This window comes from Populus alba, chromosome 18, assembly GCF_005239225.2.
Source record: "Populus alba chromosome 18, ASM523922v2, whole genome shotgun sequence".
Classification (NCBI taxonomy): Eukaryota; Viridiplantae; Streptophyta; class Magnoliopsida; order Malpighiales; family Salicaceae; genus Populus; species Populus alba.
The window spans coordinates 13,406,888-13,424,267 of NC_133301.1; the positions used below are offsets into that span (position 1 = coordinate 13,406,888).

Here is a 17,380-nt window from a genome sequence, read left to right on the forward strand (position 1 = left end):
AAAATTTAGGGGTAGAGCAAAAAAACCAAAAACCGAATAAACCAAGAAAACCAGAAAAAAAAACCAAAAAAAATCAAACAAAAAAAAACCGATTAAAATTTTTAAAAATCAACCGGTTCGGTTTCGGTTTTGTAAGCCTGAAACCAAAAACCAAAACCAAAATAAAAAAAAACCGTGGAAAAAACCGAGCTAAACCGAAAAAAACCAAAAAAAACCGAGTCAAACCGGTTTGAACTGATTTATTTTTCTAAAAAAAACCAAACTGAACCAAACCAAAACCGGTCGGTTTGAAATGGTTTTGGTTTTTTTGGAAAAAAAAAATTGGTTTAGTTATTTTTTTTGATAAAAACTGAACCAAACTGAAAATAATCATCTACTAAAATTATACCAAAAAAAATAATTACTTAAATTTAATACATGCAAGGATGTTTAGTAATGTGTGTTGTTTTTTAAAAACATTTTAACATATATAAATTTTTTTTGTTAAAATTTTATTTTTAAATTTAAAAAATATATTTAAATAATATAAAAAATAAAATACAAAATAAGTTTTTAAAAGTACTGTGGAATACAATTCCAAACAGAAATGAAAATTTACATGGGTACCATGTAATGTTTTGACAATTGCAGTCTCAAGCACCACAAAGCACTTCACAACACTCACCTCTGACCTCTCTCCCACTCAGCCAAAATGGCCACACCGGCGACACCTCCAAAACCCACCACCCCAAACCCCACCACCAAGAAACGCAAACCCAGAAAACCCAAACTCACCACTGCCACCGCACAACACGTCATTTCCATCCTCAACACCGCCTCATCAGCAGCCTACTCGTTCCTTTCCCGAAACGACCTCTACCTCCTACCTTCCCAATCCCTCCAGCTAGAATCCCTCCTCTCGTCTCTCCCCCCTCCCTCCTCTCAGTTCCCTTTACAACCCTCCCTGTTCCACCGCTTCGTTTCATCCGCCACCTTAGATTTTGATCAACGTTGGGTCCAATTCTTTCGCCTTTCAAGACCCAATTTTTACCGCCTCCTTTCTCTCCTTTCTCCTTCCCTCGTTTTCTCTCTTCCATCTACAATCCATCCAGAAACCGCTCTTGCATCCGCCCTTTTCCGCCTCGCCCACGGCGCGTGTTATAAGACTGTGGGCGCGTAAGTTTTGGTCTGGACTCCTCCGAGGCGTCCTGCCTTGCGTTTTATTCAGTTTGTAAAGCTGTGAATGATAAACTTGGGGACTTGTTTGAGTTTCGCCGTGATTTGGAGAGAATTGTGGTGGGCTTTGGGTGGATTTCGCTCCCAAATTGCTGTGGTGCTTTGGGGTTTGGGAGGTTTGGGGTTGATGGAGAAGTTTTTGGGAGAAATGGGTCAATATTGGTTCAGGCTTTAGTGGATTCTGAAGGGAGGTTTTTGGATATTTCTGCAGGGTGGCCTAGTAGTATGGAGCCAGTAGCCATTTTTAGACAAACTAGACTTTATTTGGGTGTTGAGGATTCAAGGGAGTCGGAGTTGTTAAAAGGGCCAACTTATATGCTAAGCGATGGCTGTTCAATCCCTCAGTATGTAATGGGAGATTCTTGTTTCCCATTATTGCCTTGGTTGTTAACTCCTTACAGTGAGCAGGATAGTTTTGGTTCAGCGGAGAGAGAGTTCAATGTGGCACATAGTAGAGCAATGAAGTTGGTTAGTACTGCGTTTGGGAGAGTTAGGCGAGGTGGCAACTTTTGGCAAGGAGGTGGAAAGAGGATAGTTTGGAGTTTTTTGCCTTTTGTGATTGTTATGGGGTGTGTATTGCATAATTTTCTTGATTAAGTGGGGTGAGCCATTGCCGGAGGAGAGTGTGGGTGGGTGCTTAAAAGAGGAGGAATTGCTGGTTTTCGAGGGAGAGGGAGATGAGACTGGACAGACGATTAGGGATGCGCTTGCACAGCACTTGAGTCTGGCCAGTATGAGGAAATGAATGGTATAAATTGTTATGTTCTGTCCTTGTAGTCTATTTCTCATTTCTTGATGAATAATTGTTGCTGTAGTCCACCTTGCTTTTCTGTAAATAAATAACTGTTCTTTTTAGCATTGGAGTGGCTATTGATGATTGTGATGTCTTTTATGGCCTGCTTTAGCTCATTACATACATCTATGCACATGAGTCTGCATTGCGTGTGCTCTTCTGTTTCTATGCGTGTGTTAGAGATCAAGGGGGTCGGGGATGGGGGGTTTAATACTGACATTTATTTTACTACTACAATCATTTTATTGATGAAGCTGAAAATATCTAATTGCTTGTTCCTTTGGGTGCATGAACTCTCTTGGTCTTACAAATGACTAAAGATTTGGATGATGAAACACTTAAATTTTGATTAATTAATTTCTTTCATACCCACATCAATGTGCTGAAAGGATCTTACTCCGTATGATTAATGGGCACCTATGAATCCCACATCAGTTCCAAGATTGAGACGTGTCTGATAATCCATGGATTTGCTTGCTGTGTAGATTTTGGCACATTAGAATGATGCTATCGTATTTAACTTTAATGATTGTAATAGCTTTGCTGTCCAATGATTATTATTAATGTGGCATTTCCTTTTTTTATTACAAAGACATAAAAATATAATGCACTTGCCATTTGCATCATTCAGATGCTGTGGAAGATGCTATATACAGACTCCTTAATCACAAATAATGCCTGCATGAAACATAAACGTGAATATCTTGCAATTTCCTGTGTTTTATCTGTATTATAAACAAGTATGGACATGATATTCTGGGTTGCTTATGTTGCATGGACACACATATTATCAGCGTTGACTTTTATGCTAAAAATACTCACCATATCTTGAATGATGAATGCAGATATTCATTTGCTTATTCACTTGGTAAACCATCTGCACCATACTGCTTGCACGAGCTTTCTTACATTAGAAATTTATGTTGGAATTTAACAGTGTACATTATCATTCATGTATTGGGTTCATCAAGCAATTTTTCATGAAGTGCTTGTTTACAAGTGAGGATGGACTTTGGATATTCTATTTAGATCTTTAGCTTCAGTTTTTAGTAGAGAATGATGAAGAAAGTTACTACTGGAACTTGATTAGTGGTTCTGTCCCAAGTTCTAAATGCATCTTTTGAGCTCCAAAAAACAAAAAATGCCTCCTCCTGAAAGAACATGTTGACTAGCTTTTGAACTTCGAAAGTATGAAAAACCCGTGTTCCATATAAATCAATTGAATTTGGTTGAAATTCAATCCTAGAGGCAGATGCGAAGTACGTGATAAAGGAGCATAATGAATATTAAACAACATATTGAACAGAAGAGGAAGGCAAATTGCAGAACACCTTTTTACACTGCTTTTGCCAAAGGAAAAATAGGAAAAGAATTAAAGGGGGAAAAGGAGCGCAATACCAGAGATGTTTTACAAGGCCATGCAGGCTTAACAACAAACATAGACTACTCGGATACATCCATACGCAAGGCCGTGAAAATCGTGGAAATTATTGATGGCATGATTTTCTACAAACAAACCGAAGCCTCTGTACTGTACTATATTCATGGCAAGAATAAGCATACTAATCCCATCTCTGTCCTAAATGACCTTGAGTAGGAGAGGAAATTTCCGGGGAGTATTTCACCTCTAAACTTAAATGAGACAACTTGGTGTGACTTGGAAGGAGCAAATACATGTTGGATTGGAGTCTGAGCATGTTTCGGAATGCCATGGTTTTTCTGGGCTATCCATGATGCCTTCACTTCAATCTGCAGACGAAACCTGACAATCTTTAATACCTATCTCAGTAGTGAATACTTCTAGTGCAACCCCATGAAGAAAAAAAGACAAAAATGACAATCTGCTACCAGGCAACTAGATGTTGGTTGGTCACTAACCTGTCCTACCTATGGTGATATGATTTGCATAAATGTCCAGGTTTACCATGTATTGGCCAATATATTAGAGGAGACGCTTTGCAGATGAGTAATTTTTGGCGCAGTTTGCACAACAAGACATCAATCCCTTCAATCCTGGTTCTCTAGGGACCCGGCTTGCTGTCTCACGTCCCTGCAGAACTCTTACAAACTCATCCGAACTTGAGTTCCCATCGCGATTAGCATCGAAGACATGGAATATTATGTCAACCAAATCATTGGTGATGGAGATGCGGCGTACCTAGTAAAACTTAAACCACATATCAGTATGAGAAGTAAGACAGTTAATGGGATGTCAACAAAGCTTGAAGAAATGTAACAATCAGCTAAATATTTACCTGCGATGAAGCTCTCTGGATATCTTTTTTCGTTAGCACCCCATTCACTTTTCCATAGCCAAAAATGGCGAGAGATAAATACTGCAACTGTCTACGTAGCTCTGCGAAGTTTTTGAACTCCTCGAAGGTAATTCGTATGTCTCTTATCTGTGGTTCATTGCTTACTTCATCTACCCGATCGAGTAGCTTGCTAATGTGTCTAATGTCAGCTGATGCAACCAAGGACAAGGCAAAATCTTTTAGCTGATATAGTACCACATGATCTGTAATCATAATGGGCCAGGCGTAAAATCTGTAAAATTCAACAGATTCAGTTCTTGTGAATTGTATACGAGTACAATGAGACAATGATCATGAACAGAATCAAGAATTGATGATTCATCAGAGCACAATTAGACTGGAAAAGGAAACTTATCCTCTATCGAATCAATATTATGACATTCCTGACATTTCCGAACAAAAATCCTGTTAATTTAAAACCCTTCATGGGAGATTACAACAGAAACTGTAATAGAAGGTTGGAAATATAAACACAGATTGCAACAGAAACTGTAATAAGAAGGTGGAAATATAAGCACATACTTCATCATGGAAGTCCCTCAAAAATTGAACAAATCTTTCTTGTTGTAGACAGGTCCTGCCATCTTTGCCAAAGAAGCATTCTAAGAGGTCACCATTCTCCACAGGCTCTGCTACTTTCAACCCAAATCTCCTTCCATCTCTGTGGCTTGCCCCTTGCCTGTTTTGAGCTCTCATTAAACCCATCACTTTATTAAATTCTTCTCTGTCAATTTGTCTGTTATAAACACTCGAGCATTTAAATAAGCACAAATAGAAATAAGAGAATCAAGAAGCAAATTGTACTATAAGTATCAATGAACTTCAAAATTGTTTTGATGTTCTGCAGAAGCTGAATTAATAAAAATGTGGACTGTGTCCAGAAAGCAGTAAATGAAAAAATTTTCTTCAAGAGAAAGGCAATTCATATTTCTACTGAACTAAATGTCTTTACTGTGAGTAGCTTCTTGGTCTGGTCATCTGCAACTGCACATAGATCTTGAAACTACAAGCAACTCACCCATTATTGTCGAGGTCAAACATCTTAAATGCAACAGAAAAACTTGATTCAGGAATGCTGAGCAGGGTGACAAAGAAGATGTACCTAAACGTTGAACATGGAAAGGGCTAAGTAAGAACACAAGTTTCTGTAACAGAACATGTGATGCAACATGATTGATGTTGAAGAGATTCATAAGGCCAGCAAATTCAACAGAGACAACAGATTAGTACTCTGAAAAAGAAATAAGTCCATCACTGTTAGTGTCAAAAAGCATGAAAAATCTTTAAGGTGCACAATGCAATTCCCCAGGGACTGTTTCCCCTCTCAGAAATCCTTCTCTAACGCGATTTGACTCTGATGGAGGAAATACAGGAACAACTGCTCTCATCAAGTCTGATGGTGTCATAAGAACTTCACCATCAGGCTTTTTAAAAGATGCGAAGTACTCAAAAATCTGAAAGGAAAATAAATGAAACATTACACAAAAAAGAAGCAGCATAACATATCACTAGTACTCATAGTTGTAATAATGGTTTCCACACCCAGGAAGAAAAAAAAAAGGAAAAAGAATATCAGGCAAACAAAATGAAAAGTGGACTTAGTGTACAAGAAGATCAATCCTATTGAAACTAGGAGTTGGAAGATAGTGGGTAGTTGACAACTGACTTTTATGTCACTTCTGAGTTTTGGGGTGCTCTTATTGAAGGACAGCAAGGTTGTCTTGATGCACATCCTTAACTCTCCTTAATACAAACCCCTACCAATATTTGAATGTTTGGTTCCATTTGTGGATGAATTAGCCATTCCTAAGTCATTTAAAGGTTTCAAGCTTCCCCAATCAGACAATCAGGTAAAACATAAATGTCCTACAAATGGTTTTGAAGTAGTCCATTGCTCTGCATTGGAAAGCCTAGATAGCTTCCACTGCCGGAGACGCAGGATTGAGATCTAATGTCGAAGACATGCTTGAATTGACCTTGCCAATACCAGGCTTGGCCGTAGGATTGTCAATTAATAAATGTGCATACTTGGAATCATAGTGAATAGGTAAACCAGAAAAGAAGAAAGCTTTGTTTCAACAGACAGAAAACCAAATAACAACTTAAGTTCATTATTTGATTTCTCATAGCTTAAAGTTAGACATGTTGCTGCAATGAATTGAGTCTCCAATAATGTGTGTGATTGAATGCTGGCATAAATACAAAGAAAATATTTCCATTCCTGAAAGATTTGCGTACCTTCTCTGGAGGGCTTTGCAACCTGATGCGCTTTTCATAATTAAAGAAAACTCTTCTCCTGTATGAATCTGGAACAATCGACAAAAATGATACAAAGGAGTACCCAATACCAGGTATTGAAAAAGTCTGTATGATCTGTTCATATGCTGGATAAAAAAAATATTGTAGAAAAAGAATCTGGTATATTATGCATGACTCAATTCAGAAACCGAAATTCTACGTGAAGAAAAAAATTACAGAGGTACTGTTGACATGATGAGTTATGATTATGTAATCTGATTAATTATAGGAATTGATCAAATATTATTTTGTAATCTGATTACTGACTATTCAGGTCAAATCTTGTATAGGCAGTAATTATGTGAATATGATCAATTGTAGAAGTCATATCAAATCTTGTACAAAATTACTACATTTTTTTAGAATATGATTATTATCTATTCAGAGCTCTGCCTATTTAAAGCACTGCATATATATTTCTTCTTATAAGGAGAAGAATATTAGTGAAAAATTCAGCTAGTAGACACCATTGTTTTCTACATGTACCTCCAAGGAGGAACCTTTTCTTCTTCTTGTGTGGAAGAAGATCATCACTTGACACCCATGCTGCATCGTCTGCACTGTCGGTGAAAGAAACAAACGAACACTTATCAACCAAGGAAGGATACCAGTAGCTAAAGCTCAAGCTGGAGCTAAAAATCACAACTCCCGAAGCGACTGATCTTAATAAAAATTTCAGCAATGCATCTCCACTCTTATGATCACCATTGTTGAACCCACCAAAGGATGATCTTGACAAATAAGCTGCCACTGGTAATGGATCAGGCCCTTATGATTGTGTGAGCAATGCTCTTGTGCAGCTCCGTTGATTGGCAAGCACTCTACGGGCCAACTCTGAGGATTTCCTCAGGAATTCCCAAGAAAACATAGTAGTAAAAAATTTCTTTCTCTGTTCTTACAACAGATAAAGATGAAAAGGGTTTCTGAATTAAGAAATAGATAAATGTAAGAGAAAGATGGAAATGGAATTTTAGCGGCATCAAGAATGTTATTGTTGACCGAGAAAGATGGAGGTAGTTTCTTATGATCAGACAGCTAAGCCCGCCCTTTAGTTTTTCCTTGGTAGCTGCTAACTCGTGTCAAGTGTACAGTGAACGACGAAATAATTAATAATCAGTACAAAACCTGAACTGGAAAGTTTCTACTCAATAAAAATCATGAATTGTCTTGCGAGATTTTTGACAAAACCTGAACCAACTACAATAAGAATCAAAAGACACGAGTACAGAATTCATGAAAAGGCCAAACAAGAACCCTAACCACACTTTATTTTCGGAATAAAGTTCCTCTGCCAATATCTACATCACATATATAAATATTGTTGTAACCCATTTTTTGGGTCCCCACATAAAAAATAATAAAATACAAAAAAATCAAAAAAAATCATTATAAAAAAATATAACAGTGAAAAAATGTCAGAGCGCCCTAAAAATGCTCAAAACTTGATTGAGGATGTTCAAAAATATAAAAATTAATTTTTGACAGTATATCATTGACTGATGAGAGCCCCGATGACAAAGAAAATTCAATTTGAGGAAGAAAATGCAAAATTAGAAGTTTATGGACTCAATTAAATTTTATTGAAGGTTTAATTGAATTTATAGAGGTTTTAATTGCAAAAAAATTGATTTTAGAGTTAATTTGGGCTTTAATTAGAAGAAATTAATTTTCTGGGGTCAAATTATAATTTTTGGAAGTTAAATTGGTCAAATTAGGGGCTTAATTGCATAAATATTGAAGTTTAATGGCCAATTAGGGACTGAATTGAAGAAATCCGAGACCAAGGACTACATTGAAAAACACACGCAAATTGAGGGACTTCTTTGAATCTGACGCGTTTTGGCGCCTTTTCCTTTTAAATGAAACGACGTGTTTTGACCAAAACGGCACTGTTTCATTCATTGTTGCAAAAAAAAAAAAAAAAAAAAAAAAAAACATAAGCCCAAAACGGTGCCGTTTTGAAGGCACTGTAGCTCTTCTTCTTCCCCTGGACACGCGAGGCAGGGGAAGAAGAAGATTTTTTCTTCCCCTTTTCGCCTAATTTCTTTCCTTCTTTTGTTCAAAAAGACGCCGAAATAAGGACACCACTTGCCGACCACTTTCCACGTGTTGGACGGGCGGCAGCACACCGGCCACCACCATGACGTCCCCCCCCTGTTTTTTGCCTATAAAAACAGAGGAGGAAGATAAAAAAAAAGGAGGGGAGGAAGGGAGACGAACCGAGATAGAAGAGAAGAGAAGAGAGAGGGCAGAGAAGAAGAAGAAGAAGAAGAAGCAGCAGGGAAGAAACCGAAGAAAAACAGAAGAGAGAGAGAGAGAGAGAGAGAGAACCACCGCCGGCCTCCGCCACCATCGCCACCGTGCCTACGCCGCAAGCAGCACCGTCATGACGTCACCGTAGGTAATCTCTCGCCGCCCTGTCGCCTTCTCCATTTGCTGCCTCCCTTGTTTGCATGCAGAACGTGAATTAATTCACGTTCTGCAGCTGAAGAGGGCTGGTTACTGTAATGGGCCGGGTTGGCCCAGCCCACTGATATGGGCCGGACCCGGCCCATTTCATTTTTTTATTTTTATTTTTTTGAATTTTTACAATTTTTTCCAGCACTTGTTTTTATCAATTTTTGCTTAATATCGGTTTGTATTTTACATCGTAAAAATATAAATCCGGTATTAAAATACCCGGTTTTCGTCCCACGGTATTGTTCACGCGACACTGTTCATACGGTACTGTTCACACATGCATAAAAAAAAATCAAAAATATTTGTTTCAACATTTTATAATTTTTCTGCGCAGTTTTTATGTCATTTTGATTAATATCGGGCAGTATTTTTATACAAATCCGGTATTAAAATACCCGGTTTTCTTCAAAAACTTCCAAAAATACAAAAAAAATAAATTAAAAACAAAAGAGAAAAAAATATCTTTTTTGCATACGGCCAAGTGTCTCAAATCTAAAAAATCATATCGTATTTTTCATATGTCAAAAAACAATATTTTAGCATGCATTTTGGCTTTAATAACCAGTTTATTAAAGTCAAGAGAATATTGGCCAAAATTTCAAAAACAACAAAAATTTTATTTTGTTTGTCTCTTAGTATCCGGGGTATGACATTACACATAATGCATATTCTGGATATTTAATTCTTTTTTTTTTTTTGGACAATAGAACCTGGGGTATGACATTACATGTAATGCGTATTCCGAATAACAAAAAACCACAACACAACCTTAGATTTTATCAGACATTAAAACAATGCAGCCTACCTTAGGTAGGGCGTAGTTGGGGTGCTAATACCTTCCCTTTACGCAACCAGTCTCCGTACCCAATCTCTAAAGACCAGTTAAGGTTCCTAGTAACCAGAATACTAGGTGACGACTCCCAGTCCATATTTTCACTTGTAGAGACAAGAATTCCTTGTCTCTCCCCATTTTTCCAGGAATAAATTATTCCGATTTTTCCTTGAGGGTGGACGATCGCCACGCCGCCGTACACGTGCGACAAATATGACCCATGCTTTGAGTTTTTTTCTCCAGGGATGGAAACCAATTTGGTTAATATTTCATATATTTACAAGAATATTACCGATGAGTTTCTAGCATGGGATTTGAATTCAAAACCTATTTTGCAAGAATATTATTTAGCTATAAATCGACTGGTAAAAAAAATATTAATTTTATCTTAGGTTTATTAACTATAGAATTTTGTAAGTTATATCGTAAACCTGCCTCTTTCATAATAGTATATAAAAATTGAATTTTTCCTATAACCAACTTCCCCCCCCTCCTACAAATCAACTGGTAAAAAAAGGAATTGTTGATTGCTATGAACAATTGAGGCCCCCCATTGTCCATTAATTTTTTTTTTAACTCAAAATTTAATTTTGAAGACATTAATTATGATCACTTGTCACGAAATCTATAATTCCCTAAACCTTAAAAAAATATCCCTTGCCAAACCCTAACTTTAACCCTTAAAATACTGAAATTACCAAACTTTCAAATATTATCTTAATATACAGATATTCATCATTCAAATCAAAATAACCACATAACACTCCAGAATATAAATGTAACTAGAAAGTTTTAGTAAATGCCTTAGATATTCATTCCAATGAAACCTATACACCCATTCGATAGTAAAATTTAATTTTATCTCATCATATTAAAAAGCATATATTAACACTTAATACATTAATCGACACTGCAATTAAGTTTTCAAAAAAAAAAAACACTTAATAGAGAGCCTACTTATATCAATATTAAGCCTCATCTTAAGAATGACTTTTCATATTTTTAAAACTATGAAAATATTTATTGGATATATAACATTTATTTTGTTGATTAATTATAACTCTAGATATAGAGAACTAGTCAACTCTCATGATATCTCACCAGCATGACCCTTCATATTTTTTCATAAAAGAAACCATATTGTAATTTTATTAGCTGTAACATTAAAGTCAACATAGCACTGCATATATATTCAAGCAAATACTCAATAAAAGTTCAATGCATAATTGTTGTCTTTTCCATGCCCTGAGTCTTGGTATACTATTTTCTCTTTAACGCATCAAAAGTTTAACAAATCTCTAATTAAAAGAAAGGTGCAACTATATACCTAGTAGAGAAATTAGTCTTGAAAGAATAATAAAAAACAAATGATTTGCTTCATTGCAACTTTACTTGGTAGTAAGGTAAGAAAAAAACAGAACATTATTTGCAGGATGGGACAGAGTGTTTGAATATATATTAACACCAATTATAAAGACTGGTTTATTGATCAATCACGACTTGAAATGTAAACACTAAACAAAGTAAACACTAAGCCAATATCGTTTTAGACACAAGGCTGAAATCGTCTGAACCTGGTTGGCACTGGTAAATTGTCCACAAGAAAGTAATAGCAATTATTGATGCTCTCCCCAATAATGTAAAACCATGCTTGTCGCCATTGCGGGTTTATGTAGAGAACTGCACCTATTGCCAACAGGACCATGATGTATGCCACTGAAAATGTCACATAGAAAGCCTCCATATCAATAACACCATTTTCTTCTTTTTTATGAGTCTGAGACCTTGGCAGTGGTGATGGCGGTATTCCTCCAGTACAATTTTTGGCGAGTGGTGGTCCAGAAAGCAACGGATTTCCCTCATAGCAAGACTTGTTGAATGTTGAGAATTGTGCAACCATCTCTGGCGTTTTGCCAGATAAGTTATTGTGGGCTACACTGAAAGCAGATAGGGAGTATAAGTCGATAAGCTGGGGAGGAATTTCCCCATTCAAGTTGTTGTAGGAAAGATCCAGAGTTTCAATTTCCTTCAGGTTTGAAAATGTAGGTGGTATGGGACCTGTTAAACTGTTATGGGATAGATTCAACAACTCAATGTTGCTGAGGTTTCCAAGCTCAAAAGGAATCTCTCCTGTCAAATTGTTGCAGGAGAGATCGATACCAGAGATCAAATTGAGGACGATTCCCTTGAATAAATACGATATACTCTTTGTTGTAATCTCAACAGATTTATTAACAGAAGGATCTTCCAAGGGCATAGGAGCAATTGCTGAAGGCATAGTAGAAGGACCTGGAGCACTGTCATGTTCCCTATACCTCTCGCTTCTAGGATGTAGGCATGGAAGAATATGACCACACAGATTATTATGAGAAAGATCAATCAATCTTAATTTCTTTAGTTCGCACAGCTGTCTTGGGATTTCAGCTTCTAGATTATTATAACCTAAAAGAAGAAAGCTCAACTCTAACAAAGAACCAATTGACTCGGGAATGCCACCTCTAAAATAATTATGGCTAAGATCTAATCTCTTCAGCGAAAGACAACCATCGAGTGCACCAATCAGTGATCCTTCTAGTTTATTTTTTGATAAATAAACTTCTATCATCATCCTTGAAGAACAAAAGTTGGATGGTAGACTTCCAAAATGATTGTTCTCTGAAAGGTCTAAATATTGAAGAGAAGACATATACCTTATCCATCTCGGTATCTTACCAGATAAATTGTTGAGACTGACATCCAATGCTTGCAATGCAGAACAATTAGATAAGCTATTTGGAAGAATCCCGGTTAACTGATTCCCTCTTAATATCAGCTCGGTCAAGTGTGCTAAGTTGAAATTTTTCCAGAAAAGCTGGCCTTTCAAATGATTATTTGAAAGCATGAGAACACCTAATGATAAACAGTTTTCCACCAACTGCTCGGGTATGTTGCCTGACAAGCCATTGTTGGACAAATCTAAGACTTCCAAGAGGCTTATATTGCTGATCGAAGAGGGAATGCTACCATCAAAATCATTTCTGGACAGGTTCAAAAACACTAACCTCGGGAAACATGCTCCAATTTCGGTGGGAATTTGATTATGGATGTGATTTCTCGAGATATCCAAATGTGACAGCCTCACAAGGGAATGATTTGCTAATTGGAAAGATCCTGAAAGAGAATTGTTGACCAAATAAAGCTCTTTAAGTTTTGTGTTGTTTTGTAACAACCAGCTTGGAAATTCTCCTGTTATTTTGCTGTGTGAGAGATCAACAAATTGAAGGTCATGTTGATTGTACAGGGATTTTGGAAATGTTCCGCCGGATCCAGTACATGTCAAAGAAAGGCTCTGTAACTGGAACCTTGGAATTAAATTGTGTACCAGCTCTGTTGACTCGTATATCTCATTATGGTCGCCATTCAAAAGCTTGAGTTTTGAAAGGTTAAAAAATGGGCCAAGTGAGATTGGGATTTGGAAGTGATTGTGTGAAAGTCGTAGAGCTTGAATAGACGTGAGACTTCCAATGGGACTCAAGGATATATTCCCAGTGAAGTGGTTGGAAGAGATATCTAAAGCTTGAAGGTTTGTCAAATTTGAGAAACACGAAGGCAAAGAACCAGTGAGATTATTATAGCTGATATCTAGTTCCTGGAGATGCTTTAACTCACAAAGGCCTGCAAATTATCCATGTTAAAAGAAATTTAGCATACAATAATGTAATGGAAACTGTAGGATCGTACAAAGGGCGAGCAATATAGGATTAATGAAGGCTCGCGATCAATATAAGATTAATGAAGGCTCTTCTTATATGCGAGGACTAGGAAACTATTACTAAACTAGTTATATGGCTCTGATTGAGGTAGTAATATAATGTGGTTGTGTAATTATTCACATGTAATCAATTTCTTAATGATTTGATTATATTTGAAATTGGTTTTAAGAGATTTTTCCCCAAAACTAAAATAAAAAAAGTAATAAAATTATATATATAATTTTCTTGATGCATTTAGAATGACAATTACTCTAAAGAGATACTATTGTATCAATTAATTTTGTAATTTTATTAAGAAAGAAAACGCATAATTAACAAAAATAATAAAGTTTAAAAAATTACATAATACAAATCCCATATTATCATAAACTTTTAAACAACTTGGAGGACTTATTAATAAAGATTGAACTAGTGTAAGAGATTATTTTCTTCTTCATTATTATTTTTACATTTTATCTAAAAATATCTAATATAAATTTTAAATAATTCAATTGGTTTATGTGATAACATAAACTAAATTCAAACTATTTATTTAAAACCTCTTCTCATATATTTTTTCTACTTTTTGTCTATACATAGGGCTAAAGAAACCCAGTTTACATGTTAAATCTTTTATTTTAATGGTTTAATGGTAAGAGATATTCTCAAACTAGTTTCAACTTCTATTAAAATTAAGTTCTCTGCATATAATTTTATATGCATGTCCCCACACCCTCACATTGGCTTGTGCATTCATATAAATTTAATACAAAATATGGGTTTAGGTTTAAATATATTGACTATTAAGCAATTCATGTCTTTCCCATTGAATACACTTAGAATTGCATCCCTTTCTATATATATATATATATATATATATATATATATATATATATATATATATATATATATATATCCTATATTTCATATTTCACTGCGAGTTGTATCTTTTTAAAAAAGAAAACTGGATATGCAAGTTATTTTAATGTATTTTTTTATATAAAAAATTCAAAATATAAATAAAAAAGCTTATGTAAGTATCTAATTAAATAAATCGATAATCATCAATGTAAATAAATGAAAAAAAAAATCGTTAACAATAACTACAAGAAAAACTTAAAAAATTAAAAGATAGATGTAGTTCAATATATTTGATCTCATAAAATAAAATATTTACCCAGTTATATTTACTGAATTTATTTATTAAAATCAATAAAAAGATAATAGAAATAAAAACACATATGAAATTGATTGATAAAAATAAAAATAAAAATATTTTTTTAAAATAATATAGAGCGATAAAATTGAAAAAAAAATGAGCAAGAAAAAAAAATGTTGAACCGCATTAACTTTAAAACTTGTGACCTCGGTCATTAGTTTGAAAGCACTATAAATGAAAAAATCACAAAGCTCGATCCCTGACAAATCAGAAGCTAAATGATGAAAGTGAGAGAAAAAAAATCAATTACACAAAAAAGATCAAAATAAAAAAAATTATAATTAAAATAATGAGGGTAAAAATTAAAAGGCAAGAAAAAAATTTCAATTGGATTATTAAATTAAAAAGAAAAATAAATTTTCACAAACGGAAAAAACAAATCAAATAATAAGGGCTAAATTAAAAAAAATAAAATAACATAAACCTTGATTGAAATTGAAAACTAATAAAACTTTAATAAAAAAACTAAGGAAAAAATAGAAATTAATAATAAAGACCGAATTAAAAACAAAATATTTGACAAATTGTAATTGATTGAGTAAATTAAAAACAAACAAAACTTTTATATATAAAAAAATAAAGAACGAAAATAATAAATCAAAAGAATAAGGATTATTTTCCATTGATATGAAAAACAAATATATTATCCTTGTTCATATATTTATCTAAAGAAAAAAATCCATATCCTTATTATTTTAATAATATACTATTAAAGATTCCTAATTCCATGTATTAAATATTCTTTTTTTATATACATGTTTAGTTCTTCTAATGGCTTGACAAAAATGCTAAGAGTCCAAGAATAACTTAATTTATTCCTATCGTTTGAGTAAATTTGAGTTTAAGAAAATAAGTTATTAATATGAATAAAGCAAAAAAATAGAGTAAAAGATTATTATAATTGATAAAGAATTTGTTGTTAGAAAAGGCAAGCATGCTATTCTAGAAAAAAACATGTGAAAGATGATTACGAGATAATTATGTAATTCCTTGCTTCTTTTGTAATTAATTAAAGTAGGTGTTTTATATGAAAGCACAACAAAACCAAATAAATTTTAGAAGTACTATTAAAAATACATATCCTTATTATTCTAATAATAAACTATTAAGAATATTTTAGAAAATAGATGATAGTTGTGTGTGGAAGTGTGTTGCTAGTAGTAATTATTAAAAGGGACTTTAATTATTTTCATGTATAATATCGGTTTTAATTATTTAATTCCAATTAACTAGGTAGTTTCGAGACTACATTCTAAAATTACAAACAAAAAATAAAATAAATCTTATCACTTGTAAAAAAACTAGTAATATATATATATATATATATATATATATATATATATAAAAGGAATATATGTAGGCATGTAACCTTTCGTGTCTATTGATTCGTCCAACTGATAATAAAGATACAGATGCTTGAGAGATGAAAACCCTTTGAAGAATGATAAGGTGCTATTGTTGATTCTATTATAGCCTATTAGTGATTAATTTAAAAAAAAAAAAATCAATTACATTTCAAATCTTAAATATTCATTTTTGTCTTCAAAAAATTTAATTAAGAAACGAGTCTTTGATTTGAAAACCAACTACATGATTATCACTCATTTCAAAATTGTTAATTATTTGAAGTGTGGTTGTAAATTGAAAAAAAAAAAAAAACAGGTACCAAGCTAAATAATTATTCTTCACATAACTTAGAGCTTGTTTGAGAATATGTGTCATGAAGATTGCATTTCAAAAAAAAAATTTATTTAAAAACATATTAAAATATTTTCTTTTTATTTTTAAAGCAAAAAAAATTCAAAAAAAAAATAACAGTTCAACAATAACAACAAACATGCTCGAAATCTAAAGTGGTATTGTGATGTAGCTTGATTTAAATAAAGGTATATAGAGATTTGTTATAATTAATATATTATTCACACTTTGGCACAACTATTTAATTAATTAATAAAATAGAGAATGTGCTTTTATGATGAATCACCTTACAAAGTATTATTTATTTAAATAATATATTTTTATATTTTATATTTTAACATTTATATGTTAAAAAAGTGAAATTCATAATTTATTTTTATCTGGCAAAGAGAGATATGTCTTTCTAGATCACGTAGACAAAAAAACAATAATCATTATTGGTCTTTTTGATGGTAAGAATATGACCTACCTATCCCTTCCTCTCTCGTCTTATTTTTTTGGGATTAAAATTTAATAAAAATAAAATTTAAACCGAAATAAGCACTAAAGAGACCATATATACTTAATCTGAAACTCGAAATATTAAACTTAAGATGGATATTGGGCACTAAGGTGAAATCTAGGGTACTTGAAGTAAAAAAGATAGACAAAAATAAAAAAGAGTAAAAAAAAGAAATAAAAGAATTATCAAACGGCCTTTAATTAATTGATACCTGTTAAGGCTACAACATCTTGGATCTTATTTCTAGGCAGCCGTAACACCTCCAAGTTGCTCAATAAATTAAATTCTGAGTTAAGAAAAGAATACAAAAGAGTTAA

At 33.7% G+C, this 17,380-nt stretch overlaps 1 protein-coding gene across 1 annotated transcript; it reads right to left on the bottom strand.

The window, feature by feature from the left end:
* Nucleotides 1-2,958: 2,958 nt before the first annotated feature.
* Nucleotides 2,959-12,612, bottom strand: LOC118050621 (uncharacterized). The gene is given in 9 exon segments (XM_073406174.1): nt 2,959-3,757; nt 3,887-4,503; nt 4,505-4,555; nt 4,846-5,059; nt 5,342-5,425; nt 5,554-5,777; nt 6,562-6,756; nt 11,466-12,440; nt 12,604-12,612. Coding segments are annotated over 8 exon segments (2,004 nt in total). The 3' UTR covers nt 2,959-3,757; nt 3,887-4,251.
* Nucleotides 12,613-17,380: the final 4,768 nt, after the last annotated feature.